The 17,129-nt window shown below is 41.4% G+C and overlaps 1 protein-coding gene across 1 annotated transcript in view; it reads left to right on the top strand.

Annotated features, from left to right (window-relative positions):
* SAMD12 (sterile alpha motif domain containing 12) overlaps positions 1–17,129 on the top strand; it is a 191,850-nt gene that overhangs the window by 127,034 nt on the left and 47,687 nt on the right. Inside the window, exon 3 of the mRNA XM_047073871.1 lies at positions 9,064–9,163. Coding sequence (XP_046929827.1) covers positions 9,064–9,163 — 100 coding nt within the window. The remainder of the gene's footprint in view (positions 1–9,063; positions 9,164–17,129) is intronic.

The following is a 17,129-nucleotide window of genomic DNA, read 5'->3' as shown; positions in this document are numbered from 1 at the left end:
GACATTTTGGTATCAATCCACCACATTGTTACTCCAAAGGAATTGTCCTAGAAATATGAACTCATGAACATTTTCTGGTCCTTACATTCCTTTTTGTTTTAGCATGCTTTCACTCATCCAACATCCGCACGGGGTTTTGCTCTATCAGGCACATGCTCAGAGCATATTTGTGCCTTTGTACCTTGCAGCACAGCACCTCCCATAGGGTGTGCGCATTTGGGCAGGTGAGCAATGGGCTTTCCTCTGTACTGAGATGGAGCAGACACCAAGTACACTGTGATCCTCTCCCTCCACGTTTCTCTTAACAAGCACAACACTCTGGGCTTACAGGAAGAACAGGCCTTGATAAACAGCCATCCAGGATGCCACAGACATCTCATTTCCTATTGACTGCCTGCGCATGCCTGTTTACCCCTCCATGAGGTTTTAATGTTAGAAACTCTTATGCCCAGCAGCATGCATTTGGAAATCAGATCTTCACCAGCATGACATACAGGCATCCACCTCACAGCTTGTGAGCAGTAGAGCGTATGCATCTCGATGGTGCCCCTTTATATATAGTTCCATCAGGTGCCTGGGGAGTCCAGACAGTATCTTTGGCATGGCATTGGGACATGTTGTGCATGACTGTTCCTGGAGACAGGGAAGAGCTGGTTCTGAGCGTCAGGGAAACCACTGGCATGACCTATCATGGGAAAACACGAAGTGATGCTTGTTGGCTGCAGCAAAGTGGATTTGAGTAAGGCGACCATCCCTTTGACTCTCCTAATTTGGTATCTTTGCCTCTCCTGGTTTCTTCTTTTTTCCTACATTTTCTCATTTCTTGTTCCTAAGCATGCCATTTTTACTGGTGCCTTTTAATACTTTTCCTTTCCTTCAGCTATCTTCCTTTGAGTTCACTAACCTTACCACCACCTCCCAATGCCTGCAACTCGACTCGGGTCAGCTGGACTCCAGGGATCACCTCTGTCTGCTGTACTGCATGGCTGCTTCCCAGCGAGGCTTGCGAATTCCAGCAGGGCAGCATATCACTGACATGCGAGAGATTAGAAGATACACTTTCCTGAACACATAGTATGTGACAGGCACCTTTAAAGTGCTTTGAGTAAACTATTTCTTATCTCCACAAATGACAAGCTACGTTTTATTTTCAGTGTACTGAGGGACATGTTTAGAAAGGTTCAGTGACCTGCCCAAGGTCACCGTGCTAGTGAATGCCACAACTAACCTTCAGTCTAGGTCCGCATGATTCCAAATGCCAACCTTGCTTCGTTACATCACTCTCTGTGTCAATCGGAAAAGAAAAATCGAGAATCAGAAATGTGAGCTGTCTTGCTAAGAATTATACTGCTAGAATGTCTCTGCATATTTGGCTCAGTGTAAGAGAAATCTAATTGGAGAAAAGGCTGTTGTAGTTCTAACCTGGGAATGTCAAGAGCACAGCTGGGACTTGAATCATCTTTCTGACACTCAAGGATATAGGAGCTGTGATATATGATGACGGACCAGACAGTTCTTCATTCGTTCAACAAATAATTATTGAGTGCCTGCTGTGTGCCAGGTACTGTTCTAAAGTTTGGGACTCTTCATGAAATAAAAAAGATCCCTGCCTTTGTGGAGATGGCAGGTGGGTGGGAAGAGACACATGAGGATGATAACAGACGAAATAAGTGAGCTACATAGTACCGTAGATGATGCTTGCTCTTGAGAAGGAAACACTGGAGCAGTGTAATAAGTATCAGAAGTGCCAGAGGGAAAAGGGTTGCATTTTTAAATAGGAAGATCAGGGTAAGACTTACTGAGGAGGTAGAACTTGAGCAAAGGTTTGAAAGAAGGGAGGGAATTAGCACTGTCACTGTCGGGGCTCTGGAGCCTCTCAAGCAACATACGAACTGAGGAGAGTTGGCACTTATAAGCAGCAGCATTAAGGTGAGGGTAGTGGGAGCAGTATATAAAGGTAGTAAAGGAGTCCATCAGAGATACTGGGTTGCCAGATGGCTTGAGGCTTTGCAAGCCATTTCAAAGATTTAAAACAAGGGAAAAACAGAATGATCTGTTAGGTGCATCTCACCTAGATGAAGTAGGCTAGGTGTGGTATGACTGTGTTTTTGATCAAAATTGTAGCAGTCAGTGTGGGTGATGAAAGGAGATTGGGGTCTGGATGTAGTTAAAGGTAGACCTCTTAGGTTTTGCCAATAGATTCAGTGTAGAATACAAGAGAAAGGAGTGTATGGTGATTTTAAGATTTGGAGCTATGGCAACATGAAGTATAAAGCTTCTCTTAGAGGAGGTGAGAAGTTTAGTTTTGAGAAGAAGGACAGGAGGTCAGTTTTGGACATGATGAATTTGAAATGTTTACTAGATCTGCAGATGAAACTTTGAGGTCATGGATGGTATATATAATTTCTTAGTTTGGGGAGAGAAGACTGGGCTGAAAATATAATTTGGGATTCATCAACAAATACCATGGTTAAAAAAAATAATAAAGCAAGATACCCAGTGGAGAGTACCAGTATGATGTGTGAAATGGAAATCAGTGCATTGGGTGGTAAGGAGACTTGTCTTGCATTACTGAAAAGGCAGGACTCACAATCAGTGAGAGCATAGAAGCCTGACTTTGACTTCAACACACACAAATTTTTTTGAAGACTTTATTTTTAAGTAATCTCGACACCCATCATGGGGCTCAAACTTACGACCCTGAGATCAAGAGTCACACACCTCACCAACTGAGCCAGGCACCCCAATACAAAAATAACATTTTAACCTATTAGAGCTTATTAGCAGTGGAATAACCCTTTTCACAGGTGCTTTTGCTGATGCTGCAAATTTTCAGGGAGAATCTTGAACCTAGATCATTGTTTTTCCAAATTTTGTATAGCTCTAAAAAAAGAGAATGGTAATTATTTTCCATTAGGGGATTAACATTGGTCTTTATCCAAGAAGTTAACACACATGTATATCTTGATATATTTATCATAGCCCTGGTTTACTCACCACCGTTTTAGATGTGTTAAAGTGGATTGGATTCTTGCCTGAGGTTTAAACTTGAACCTACTGGCTATGTAGAGTCCTCCAAAATTTCAGTTCCTGTGAGGCTGTGGTTCTGAGGATTTAGGAGTGAAAAAAGCCATCACTAAAATTCAATATGGGCAAATTAAGGGGAAAATTATATCAGGTCAATTTCTTTTTTATTTTAATGACACTACTATAATGATGTCTTAGAACAATGGTTGTCAAACTTTTAATCGTAGGATCCTATTATAATCTTAAAAGTTTTTGAGCACCTCAAAGGGCTTGTGTCTACAGGGATGGTACAAATATGGGAGAACAACCAATACACTAGTTAATAAGGATTCCCAATGATGCACTGAAACCTGCAAAATAAAGTTGAAGTTCTTAAGAATCTACTTTCAGGAAAGGAGAACCCCTACTTTGACAGAAGTTAATTTGAAGAAGACCCAAAACTGTAGATTTCTGCTAAGTTCAGTGTAAGCCAATGATCTGACTTTGCAAAAGAAAGGACAGAAGGTAGGTAAGTTTGGGTTTCAATACTGTGTTTCTTTTTGTAGTCAGTGCTTTTGAGATACTGCCTTTTGAAGGAATTATTAACAAGCTACCATGCCCTGTGGAGGAGACTGGAAATCGAAAGGTCTAAAGCAGATACCATGTGAAGAACAGATGGAGAAACTAATAATGCCACTCTGTTTACTTGGAAAAATTCCTAAAGTTGCTCACCCATTACTGCTACTGAGGGATGCTACACACTGGTTAGAAGAGACAAACACCAGAAACGAGGAAGCACAGAATGGTTGAGGTGATGTTAAAGCAATGGTTAAAGACAGAAAAATGTGAAATAACATGACATATATTTACCTTGCATTTATCTAAGAGATTTTACTGTAAACTTTCCAGCAGTGAGATGCCTTCTCATTGAGAAGCATGAAATTTAAGAGGTTCATTCATCACGTTTTCGTTTAAACCTAAGAAAGTGACCAAGTGGAGTTCAGAAGCTACACTGTGAACAGGATAGGATAGAAGAGATAACCGTTACGACTTTCTAACCAGCTCCTTGCGTGAAAGAGTTAAGGCGACGGAAGAGGGCATTATTAGTACTTGAAAATCAATTCATTCAGAGCCAAGGATTCTGTGAACTAGCCCATGGATCCATTTTGGGGGTGAATGAGCTTCAGAAGCTGTTAAAGGAGACGCAAATGGATTGTTGTATATGTTTGTCCTTCCCCTCCTCCACCTTGTCATTCCTTTTTCCAGTCCTGAGTAAGATTACACAGTGGTTAAACCAATGAAAGAGGAGACCAGCATCTAAAGGAAAATCACTGCAGGCTGGTTAAGAGAAGAGGCAATGTTGAGAGCTTGCAAACACCTGTTTATAATGAGATGCTGCAGATGTGTTTGCCACTTGCTGATATTTGGGCACAACAGTCACTCCGACCTGCCAGTACATATCAGCAATCTACGCGTTGCCTACTTTTTCCCCTGTCGGCCCGCTCGGCCTTGTGTAAGCTTTCCTAGTTGAGTGTCTACAACCATTGGGAGCTTTAGGTTGTAGTGTTCTCTTATAAATCAAAACCTAGTAAATTAAAGAGATTTTATATTACAAAATAAGTAAGTTGAGGGATCATCAAATGACAAAATTTAACTTGAAAAGCATTTTGTAATATGTTCTTTCACTATCAAGCTTCTTCTTTAAAGCATTTAATTATTTTGTAACTTAGAAAAGCATCCAGTTTACCTTAAAGAACTTAAAACTGAAGAGTTTTCTCCATTTTAGCACAAACCAGAACTATAGACTGAAATTGTTGAATAAAGGTGAGGAATCATTTGCCAAAAGTAATTTGCAAACAGATTTTCCCTCAGGGATGTGTCTTTCGCATCAAGTGAGGCCTCCTTGTAAAATAGACCCTAAAAGTGTCTGAAGTGCACTTTCAGCATCTCTACAGAAAGGTCAGGACCAATTCGGAGAGGAAATGCCTGGAATTCTGTTTGGTATCACAATGCTTGCAGTTAAGATAACAAACTGCCTCTGGCTCCTTTCAGGGCAACAAAACTAACTCAAATCATCACCAGGGCTGTAAATCCTGGAGAATGGTATGGTAGACCTGAGCCCAGAGAAAGGGAACTAGGGCAAATCTTTTTTTTAATGTTTGCCTTTTGGCAGGATAGGTGTTTCTTTTTTTTTTTTTTAATTACTATTTCTAATAAATATGAAACACTATTGATTTGTTTTGTGAACTGTTTTGGATTTGGCTCCCACCGGGGGTGGGGAGAGGGAAACAACATATCAGAAAACTTGGGGCTGGAGTTGCATGTAAGCTGTGAGTCTAGCAGAGCAAAGGAGGGCGGTTGAAACATCACTATGGAGCTATTTAGGTTTGACGACTCTGTACCTCCCAGTGGGATGATGCAGTAAGAAGATTGACATGGGTTTGACATATGCTCATTGTTGTTCCAAATGACACATGGAAGTGTAAGCTCTTTAAAAGAGTTAGGTTATGGCATTCACTTCCAAAATTTGGTTGCTACTGGGGATGGGGTAATCGTGATGGGAGAAGTGACTGAAGTTCACCCGGGTGCTGTGCAAAGAGCAGTTCAGGCAGAAAAAATGAAGTCGGCTCTGAGAAGCCATAAGCAGCTGGATACTGAGGGAAGTGGAGTCTTTATAGCTCCTAACCAACTAATGTGTGACAAATTAATAATTCCATAATAAAGCCAAGGCTAAGAATTGGCTAATAAATGGGGCCAGTGCTTTTATCACTATCTGATGAAGAAGAGACAAGCAATTGCCCAATGATAGGAATCTTTATCCCTCCCCATTTTATTTATGCCAGTTGACATGGAGGCAGATCTATGTAGGTTCCTGCAGTCTTAAAAATCTGTGCCTAAAGCATTGAGTATATTGCCGTCCAAGCAAGTGATACCAAATTACTGCTTAGTAAGAGTATATTCTGAAGGAAAAGCAAGGCACCTCCTTGCGTGTTAGCCTCAGAACACCCGAATTTATGACAAAGGGATAATTTGTAACAAAAGCATACTTGGGGGCTGATGGGGATGCATCCTGAGTTCACTTGGCATGTATGGGTTAATCTCGACCTGAAGCCCAGTTGAGGGGGCTTTACTTTGTGCCAAGGGGCCTCTGTTTCCTAAGAAATGAGCAAGTTAAAGGTGCTCTTCCAGGAAATTTAGTATATTGATATATAAGCAACTTCACCCTCTTGTCTTTCCCTTCCTAATTTACAGCTGTCCTATAATTGGTTTATAGGAGTTTTCAAAAGATGTGATTAGCTTTACCTGCAGTAAACTTGTAAAGGGTTTCAGGGTAATGATGTGTCAGTTATGAACTCATTCAGTTAATCTGCAGAAAAATTTTTAGAGCAGGAAGGAGCCAGATTCAGACTTGTAAAACATGATGGTAGTGCATTTCTAGCTAAAAGAGCCAAAATTCTAGTTTCCTCATCATGGAAAGGAAAAGAGGGAATGACGAGCAAATAAGAAACCAAACAACAAAACATTAACTCATTTGCACCAACCCCCCCAGAGGCCCTCCTCGCTCGTCAAAATTAGAACAATTGATACGGGTGCATACGGAGCTTAGAGGGACCATGGTGGGCAGCCTGTGACTCAGGGATATGGGGTGTGGAAGGAAGAGGCTGACACGTTTGACTAGGAGCCACATGGGAGCAAGACACAGTCGGTGGAAAGCAGCAAAACGCTATGCTTGAAATTCACTGCTGGGTTCATTTCATTAATCCATTCACTTATTCATCATGGCTGCATAGCATCTCTTAAATGCAGGGCATTCTGAGAGCACAGTTGTAACACATCCTCACCAGCATATAACTTACTATTGTAATTGTTACTAGCATTATAGAACATGGTGCCTTAACTTCGTGATGAAAGACAATGGTTTATGATGCTCATGGATTACGCGAGTCAGGAATTCACTCGGGGCACAGCAGGGATGGCTTGTCTCTGCATCCTGGTGTCTGGGAGCCTCAGCTGGAAGATTCAAAGACTGATGGCTGGAATCATCTGCAACTTGTTGACTCATTGTCTGATGGTTGGTTGGTGCTGGCTGTCAGCTGAAACATCAGTTTGGGGATTGGCCAACATTTCTACATATCATCTCTTCACGTGGTCTGAGCTTCCCCACAGCATGTGGCTGGGTTCCAAAGCTGAATGCCAAAGAGGATGAGCCAGGCAGAACTTGTATCTTTTTGGTGACCTTGCCTTAGAAGTCAATCAATTCCACTGTGCTCCACTGGCCAGAACCACTACAGACCTTGCCAAAATTCAAGGAAAAAGAACATCAACCCCAAATATCAGTGTAGGAATATCAAGTACAATGAATAAAGAACAGATATATGTGTATGGATGTGTATATATATATAAAGTCATCCTTGAGAAATATAATCTACCACAATAAGAGTGAAAGACAAAATTATAAAGTAAATTAGCATAAAGTAAAAACTATTGCTTGTGATGATTTTCTAAGTCATGGCCCAAAGAATCCTATTGGAAATATACTAACAGAAAAAAGAAACACCTGAGCACTGTGTTTCACAAATGTGAATCACGTGCATGTGACTTCTGTTAGTATCTTGTTACCATCTATATCACTGTTCATTCCCTTCATTTTTTTAATTGACCAACGGTTTTTAAACTCAAATTTGTTTTAAAAGCAAACTAGGGGCACCTGGGTGGCTCAGTCAGTTGAGTGTCTGACTCAGGTCATGATCTCTCAGATCGTGGGTTTGAGTCCCACGTTGGGCTCTGTGCTGACAGCTCAGAGCCTGGAACCTGCTTCAGATTCATATTTCCTCTCTCTCTCTCTCTCTCTCTCAAAAATAAACACTAAAAATAAATAAAAGCAAACTAGATATTTCTACTGAAAATAAAAATTTTTTTGCCTTTATTTGCCATAATACAAAAGTAACCTTAAATATAATAAAAATAAAATTGAACAGTCGCTAGGTGTGTTGCTTTCTGATGAAGGTTGTAATGGCAAAGCATGCCCTCTTTGTCAGAAATGTTAGCAGGTATTCGAAAGATATTAAATCACAGTCCTACAAAATTGAGGCTCTCTTTTTGCCTTAATCTGAAAGATTGAAAGAGAAGTAAAAGTGAATGATCCCTAGTGAGAAGGTCAATGACATTGACCAGGTCTGGGTGCTGCCCAATATCCTTTAAAGATTTTTCTATATTACAATCCTAGATTTTTGACAAATGCTGATAAAAATTATAAAAAACTAAGCTTTCATCTTGTCCCAGTCAAGTTGTTAGGATCCATGAGGAAGATGGGCATCTGGCACAGAGCTCTTGCACATTAATTGATGAATGAATTCTGTCAAAGGCTAGGTCCTAACACACCTTTGTTTTGTTTCATAAACCCCTTCCTGAAAGATCTGTTGAGCAATAAAAGGCCTTAATTAGTTGGCTTCTACATCAGGTTTAGCCACCCCATTATCTTATTACCATTCTCCACATGCTGGCAGAATTGACTTTTTGCTTCCCCGCTGTGGCATAACTAATTCCTAGACTTTACAGGACCACTCCCAGGCCAGTGTGCACTCTTTAGTACGTAGGTATCTAAATCCAATAACATTCGTTCCTGAAATAATTATTAGCACCTGCCAGGGCTAGTGTTGCACTAGACCCTAGAGATCTCAAAATGGACACTTTTGTGGAGTACAAAGAAAGGCCACTTGGGGGCAGCTATTTCACCCCTAAAATTTAATTAAATGCTTAGCAACAGCATTGTCTTACTGTTGAAGTGTTTGTCAGAAAACACTACTTCCTGGGGACTTTTTCCAGTGGAGATGATAACTTGAGAATAAGTATAATTTTCATGGCCTTTTCCACCTAGACCTTTTCTTCTGGTTTTCATGGGTGTGGAAAAGGTCTATAGAGGTTAGGAGGAAAAGAGCCAGATACTTACCTTCAGGGATTCCAGCCTGTAGCCTTGACCACACCCTCTAGGACTTCTAACAGTAGTGCCTTTCTGGACATGGGGCTGACATTAACCTTTTCCTTCTTCATTTATAGTCGGCTACAGTGAAGCTGTCAAAACCAGTGGCTCTGTGGACTCAGCAGGATGTCTGCAAGTGGTTGAAGAAACATTGTCCGAATCAGTATCAGATCTACAGTGAGTCATTCAAACAGCATGACATAACTGGTAAAGTATGCGGCATCCAAAATATTTTACTCCCTCTTTCTCTCCCCATCACGGTGGCCTTTCCCATACCCTTACAATGAACTGCATCTCCCTGCTGAAATTTTCTGGCATGGGTTTGCTTACTTTAAAAGGAGAATGGATTCCAGACCCATGCAAACCATGCTACTGAATAAGCATAAGAAGTTCTAGAGAAGCTTGGATTCTGCAGGTTCAGTACAAGTATGTGGGAGTCAAGCTAAGGGGGTGGGTGGGGGACTCTAGAGAAAATGTGTACCAATCCTAGAGAAAAGAAAGGAAGTCTTCCAAATTATCTGGGTTTGTGGGATCAGTATTTGATGTTCTAAGTAGGAAAGATTTCTAAACAGGAAAATTCTGAGGTGAATATGATAATACTAACTTACAGTCCCTGAGATGAATACCTTCAAAGCACAAATGAAGATTCCATTTACATCAAGGGGCTCTGAGTATTATATTTGAAGGTCAAGAGACACTTGGAAGCAGAAACCATGACAGTATAATGAACTGTAAAAGCCCTTAGGATCCTGTCTCTCGATTGGAGAACAGGCTGGGTGAGAAGAAGCCGATAGGGCCCGCCGTGGGAGCCCATCAGAACAAGGGCATCTTCACACTTCTCCTGTGTTCCCCTCCCACCCTGAGGGTCTGCATGAATATGGGCCTCGTCCCTCCCCTTGTCCCTCTCCCGTTGCAAACACTGTGATGAAACACAGGACTGAAAAACATGCTCTGTGCCCTAAAACTGCGCTTCAGAGGAAAAACGTGTTGAGGAGTCCTGATTCTAGTCCAGATCCTTCCCCTTTTCCAAGAGAAGACTATCCTCTAGTGGGAAAGTGACTTGATCTTGAGTAGCCCAGCACTGTGGATATCAAGCCTCTTTCCAAACTGGGTGGTTTTCAAAGTGTGTTCCGTGGAGCCCTTGGGTGCGCTAAAGGTTGCCAACGGGATGGGGTGTGCTTTGGGTAGAGATGAGTGTGTCAACTAAACCAGCTCCCTTTATATCTGTTTTACATGTTTGAATTATACGAAAAACTTCATTTGGAAAAAAGGTTTCTAATACTAAAGAACATTTTTCTTTTCTTTTTTTTTTTTTTTTTATGTTTATTTTTGAGAGACAGAGCGCAAGCGAGGGAGGGGCAAAGAGAGGGAGACACAGAATCCTAAGCAGGCTCCAGGCTCTGAGATGTCAGCACAGAGCCTGATGCGGGGCTCGATCTCATGAACTGTGAGATCATGACCTGAGCCAAAGGCAGACGCTTAACTGATTGAGCCACCTAGGTGCCCCTAAAGAATATTTTTCAAATCCTGAGCTGGATTTTCCTAGATTCCTTCTGACCAAATTGGTAATGTTTTAATATTTAAGGAGCACACCCAAGTGTAGCTCAGGCTGAGTAGTTAACAGAGAGTGAAGTGTTAAAATTGTACTTAATTAATTCACTTTGCTTCCCCCCCACCCCCAAGTAGAATAAAATGGCTTTTTAGGTGAAATTCCTGAAATTCTGAAGGCACTGTCAGAACTTAGCTTAGATTCCAAGTGTCAAATTGTTTTTTCTTTGGCCCTCCCTTAACAATACAAGAGCATCTCAGAGTCCGTTTTTCCACCCCTTAAGTAATCAGTTAGTAACCATTTGGCTGATTATGGTTGCCTTCATCCCAAAATGTGTGCTTAATGTTTCTTAATGCCTGTGTGATAGAGTAAAGGCAAAGCCTTATTCGTGATCTTGTTTGAAAGTAGCGTTATCTTTTATTATGGGCGGGCACTATGGGATACCCTTGAGGGAAGGGAGGCGTTTATAATGGTTTTTCAGGGAGGGGCATTACGTCCCTTAGAAGTAAAGGTCCCCTGCTTCAGTGCTCCGAGTCAATGGTACCACTTCCCAAGGCTTTCTGCTAAGTGACTTGAAGAAAGAGGGTGTGGACATGAGATACACCTGTCATTGCTTCTGGTGGCACATTTGGTCTCCATGAAATGCCACTGATACTGGTAAACCACAACCTTCTTGAAATCCCAGGCAAGCTGCTTTAGCTGGTTGAGTTATTTAACCTCCCTCTTCATCTCCAAAATAAAGATGATAATACTACCTGACCGCAGGAGTTGTTATGAAGACTAAATGAAATAATATTAAGTAAACTACTAAGTTGGCCATTTCTTGACACCTTCTACATGTCAGCATTTTGCTATCATGTCAGGACTCATCTGGATGTGTCTAAAAACATACTCTTCATTCTAAGGGCAGCCTTTTTTCAGGCCAGAAAGGAAAGCAGAAAATTATTGGGGACTCAGGGAACAGAGAGAATGATTTCACATTAACTATTGGCGCACATCTTTTTGACATTCACCTATGAGGCCTCAGAAAGCCACTCTCTTCCCCTGTTCTCTGGGCCTCGCCTCTCCAAATATGAATGTGAAATACCTGAATGATCGCAAGCGCCAAGTGGTCAGATAATAGATGGGACTGCAGCTGGCCCGCGGTGACCAGCCCTAGGATGCTGGAGGCTATGGGGATCTCCGTGCCCTTGGAGACTAGGCTGTGATAAGCAGGACAGAGAGGTCTGTGAAAAATTAAGACCTATGGTAACAGAGCAAATGTCGCCAGCCCCCAAAAAACAGTGGACTACTGAGGGTGAGGGCCGGCAGTGCTGACAGGTGCCAGGTAGAAGCCCAGAGCTGCAGCTGTGTTGTGTCATCTTGTGAAGTCACTGGTGCCCTTTAGCTTTCTTTATCTGCAAAAAGAGGATGGTACCAGTACCTGCCTCATAGTGTTGCTGTGAAAGGAGTTCGTGGTCCTGGGAAGCATGCATTGAATGCTGCTTCTGTTCTGAATAGCTGCTGCTGTTCTCCTAAGTGCTGTTCTGATTTTGGTGAAAACAACACACATGAACAGTGTTGAATTCGTCTGTCTTTATTATCCTGAAAACTGGGAAATGAGCAACCGGGGGTGGCAGGGTGAGGGTAGTCTAGGCTGGTAAATATCCTGTGCTTATCTGCAAGGCTGCAACAAAAATGTTCACCTGTCCCTTATTTATGCCTAGATCCTCTTGAGTGTTGCTGTTCCTTTGCTTTTTCTTAAAGGGTGGGTCTCCAATATCATGCTTATCAAGCAATTGTGTTATACCAGTATAACATATAAACAGTCCCTTAATTTAGAGGCAGATGGTACAGCGATGGCAAATAAAAAGGACATATATTAAATGGAAAAAAGAAAAAAGGGCTTTCACAGACCTGAGTGTGATCCTCCCTGCTTGTCCTCCACCCCCAACCTTTGACAAGCAATAGCTATACAATATTACACGAGTTAGTTTTTCATCAGTGAAATGAGAATAAATATTTTAAGAGTTGTCAGGAGAATTAAATGGAACGATGCTCGTGAAGGGCCTAGCTTAACGCCTGATACATAGTAGACATTTATCCATTTGCAGGTATTTATGGAGCATCTACCTTGTACCAGGTTTGGGGAATACAGAAATAAATAAGACAGTCAGTGGTCTGTGCAGGGAAAAAATTGGGCTTCTGTGAAAAACTGTGCCTCGTCAATAGCACACCATTTGGGGCTATCTAATTCCACGGAGCTGTTTTTACAACTCCGTACGTTGTAGATAGCTGATAGCAATACAAAATAATCCTTGTTGTGGATGTGTAAATTCTGTCCCACAGAGGTTCAGCTGGCTTTCCTAGCCACTGTGGAAAATCTGACTTCTGCCTGCCATTGACACCTTCATTTACTCTCGCTGATCTACGTGTGTTTGCTCTTTGGATTCTCCTTTGTAGTATCTTTCTCCTGCTTATTATATCTTACTAGCTTCTTCACCGATGAGTTAAAAACAAACCTTAAACGTGTTCATTTTGTATTTTATGAGAATACTGGTTTTAACCTTTTTTGAAAATTACCCTGTTTTAACTTCAGAAGCTCAATTCCTTTTTTATGTTTTAGGCAGCAAGTCCATTAATATTTTTTAAGCCTTTGTTTGAAAGACATTGAATTGTACACAAACATTCCCCCCTTTATCTCCAAAATCTAAGAAAAGTTAAAATGTGTTTCAGTATAGGAGCATTCGAAACCTTTTGCAAGTTTCCTACAAGAATTTCTGAGAATCTCATTGTGTCCAGAAGGCACCTGCTATTTTGTGGCAGATGTGTTTAATCAGAGGAGAAGTTACTAGTGTTACCTCCCTGCAGAAGCGCTCTTAAAAGGCATAAGATGGTTAGAACACCTGAGAGGCGTTAGGATAGATAGATTTAAATCATCAGATTAGGCTTGAAGGAAAGAAATTTGTCTATTTTCCTGTGCTTGCAAGATTCTCTCTCCAGCTTTCTGAGGCTGGCTTGGAATGCTGATGAGGAAGCTCTACTGGGGCCAGGTGTAAGCTCACAGGCAACTTTCAGATTCTCTTTTATGCACAGTTAAGAATATTTTCAGGTTTGAGGCGATTTCAGCTCCTGGCTGTGCCTTGTGTTGTTCCCGTGACTGCTGAAGTGAGTTTACCTCCTTCAGCATCAAGTTCTCCATCTGGAAAGGGTTCTTTCCCCTGCCAACTTGAAAGGCTTATTTTTTATGGGTGAAGCACTTCGAGTTCCCTAGAATATAAAATATTTTTAAAAGCTATTTTGAATGTGTAAAAGGTTTCCGTGGAGTCTGCTTTGTGGCACAGCAATGGGAATTCTTCAGATGTCCAGATGTCTGCGGGAATAAATACTTTTCATATGAATATCCCCTGCAAGTGGTCAGTATTGATTTGTAGTACTTCCCAGTGGTCTCCTGCGACATAAATGAATATTTCTGTTCTTTTTGTCCTTCAGACACACCCCGTACCTCTTCTTTTCCCCTCTTCAAAATGTTCTGCTGAGATGTAGCACCCTGAAATGTGGCACTTCTGCCTAGGTTATTGAACAAAAGGGAAACCTCTGTCTCTTTCAGACCTTTGGCTTGTGGCTCTGTGAGTTTGCTATCATTATTCCCTTCAGTGCTGATTTCTCTTTTTCACACCTTCACCTTCTGCTATTGCCCTCCTCCTCTTAACTATGGTTGGAGTTACCCACAGGGACTATGGGCTGTATAGTTAACAAGTATCAAAAGAAGAGGAATGGTTACTTTATGTGACTAGGTATGAGTGTACTACTTAATAGAATCCAATATAGCCACATAAAGTCTGGGCATATTTACAGACAGTGCCTCATCTGTACGTTTTCTTGTTGCTGTTTTCCCTCTGGATACCGTGTTTTACTTTTCTATGTCTTTGTGTTTTGTTACCTATCTCTTTTTGTATGAACTACTCTACATTTTTTATTGCATCTCAAGCAGCGTAGATTTGCATAGTAAAGTTTCTGACATCATCAAGGCCGAAGTTTCCCAAAAGTTAATTTTCCAATAACAACATATATTGCTTTTAACCCCTTTTGGTGGCGAAAGCTTACTAATATCACCTTTCCACTCTTCAGAATTCCCAAACCAAGGGTACTGAATCTGGTTGTCTTAATGATCCAGAATAATAGACTTCTAAATGTTGGGAAGGGGGTTAGATGTCATCCCAGGTTTTATGAGGTCGATAAAAAAAAATATTCCTTTAAATGTAATGTGTACTGGAGATCAGAATATCAGCTTCATTCCTGATAAAGCTTTTTGGAGAATGTCGTTTAGGTCTTCAGACAAATTGGTTTGCTCAGACTATTTTCCCTCTAAATTAGGCATTCCAGGGGGTGGAGGGAGGTGGGGCTGGGTGCCTCAGTTGATTGAGCATTCAACTCTTCATTTCGGCTCAGGTCATGATCCCGGGATTGTGGGATTGAGCCCTGTGTCAGGCTCCGCACTGAAAGTGGTGCCTGCTTAAGATCTCCCTCTCCCTCCCTCCTCCCTCCCTCTCTCTCTCTGCCTGTCTCCTCCACTCACATGTGCACACACTCTCTCTCTCTAAAATAGTAAGTAAATAAAAATAGGACTTTCCCTCCCAGGCATGACTGGCCATGTCCCTTTTGCCACATAACAGAAAGCAGATTACATGAGGCACGCAGGTCACAAGAGAGGAAAGAACATTGCACTAGCTGAGCAAGCCCAATTCCTGCTTCCAAAGGCACCAAACAGAAGGCAGGAGAGGATCCAGGAGCATTCGTCCAGGAAGTCCTTCCACAAGGGACTAGGAAGAGTGGGGAAGTGGGTCCCCTTACCGAATCAACGCAATGCCTCCCTGTGTACCTAGATAGCCGGGCAGCCAGCCTTTGCTCAAACATCTCCAGGAATGTGCATTTCATAACTTTTAAAAGCAACCTTTTATCTAAGAGTTGGAGTGGTGGTGGTTACAGTGTTTGGTTTTTCTTATTCTCCTTTCCTTCTAAGCTGCAGGCCTGCCAAACTGCTTTGCAGGCATCAAAGGCTATGTTCTTTTCTACCATCCTCAAAGCCACTCATATACCTGGATAATCCCAACTTCCGTTCAGGCTTTAGTTCAGACACCATCTCCTACAGAAAGCCTTTTTTTACTCCTCCTCTGGATTAAGTAGCCCATGCTGTAGCTCCCAGGGTAAGCCCTGTTGTAGGACTTGTCACGTTAAGTTGATAGGTAAAAAGTGTAATTATTAGAAGGTTCTGCTGAGGTTTAACCGAAACCCACCTGTAGGTCCTATTTAGGTTCCAGGTTAGAAACCTTTGCTGAGGAAAGCCCTTAATGACTGCTACTAGGACAGATTGTTGCCACCAGGCTCCAGGGGAACCACGGCATAGTCCTCAATCCTTTCCTTCATCCCAGCCAACTGTTGGTTGGAGATCCCAAAATGTCTGCCTCTGAATCCCTTCATCTCTAGTAGATGTCCTCCTTCTGCTACACGGAGAAGGTATAGACTATCTGATGGCATTTCCCTGAATATTCTTCCCCTCCACTCCATCTTCCAAAAGATGATATGACCCTCTTTTACAAATCACCTTTTCTGCCTCTGATTTAACCAGATACCCTCTATCATCCCCTGGGTCCTTGCTTCCTCAGCTGCAGTCATTCTCTCTTGAGTCTGGCTACACTGGCTTCCTCCTTTTCTCTAAATAGTTCCATTCTAGCCCCTTGTCCATTCTATTTCATTATTTTTTAAATCACAGTTAATTCATACATTTGAAAAAATGTACATAGCCACAACCATATGCCAAGCAGAACACCATACCCAACAACTTACAAACACTCTCTTCAAGTTCATGAGAATTATCCACCATGATATACTGCACTTAAGTGTATAAATAAATCTCAGCAAATTTCAAAACATTGAAGTCTTACAAGCACATTCTTTGACCACAACAGAATGTAATTAGGAATTGTTCATAAGATCTCCAGAAAATTCCAAATATTTAGCAACTTAACACACACAGGAACTGCGTGGGTGAAGGAAAAAAATCACAACAGAAATGAGAAAATGTTTTGAATGGGATGATAACAGAAACGTGAATATTCCAAATATCAGTCTTGTGCAGCTACAGTACAACTTAGAGGAAAATTATATCACTAAATACCTGTATTAAAAAAGACTTGAAATCAGTAAATGTTTACCTTAAGACATTAGAAAACAACACACTCATCCCAAAGTAGGAGCTGAAACCAGTGAGATAAACATACGAGCAATAAAGAAAATTAACAAAGATGAAGTTGATTCTTTAAAGAGATAACAAAATTGGTAAACATTTACCTAGACCGAACCAGGAAAATAGACAATACCAAGAAAGAAAGTGGAGGTATCATTAAATTTCCTGTATACATTAAAAAAACAATAAGAAAATAGTATGAACAAGTTTATGCCAATGTACTTAGATGAAATGGACATGTTCCTTAAAAACTATAACTTAGCACCCACTTAAAGCTGGAAAATATAAATAGCCACATATCTCCTAATAAATTTTAAATCACAACCCCTGCCACACGTACACAGCCTAAGCCCTGAAGCCTTTTGCAA

This window comes from Lynx rufus, unplaced genomic scaffold (genome assembly GCF_022079265.1).
Source record: "Lynx rufus isolate CCGP_SWC_20201006 ecotype Redwood Valley unplaced genomic scaffold, mLynRuf1.p SCAF_12, whole genome shotgun sequence".
Classification (NCBI taxonomy): Eukaryota; Metazoa; Chordata; class Mammalia; order Carnivora; family Felidae; genus Lynx; species Lynx rufus.
This window is presented reverse-complemented; position numbering and strand designations above follow the sequence as displayed.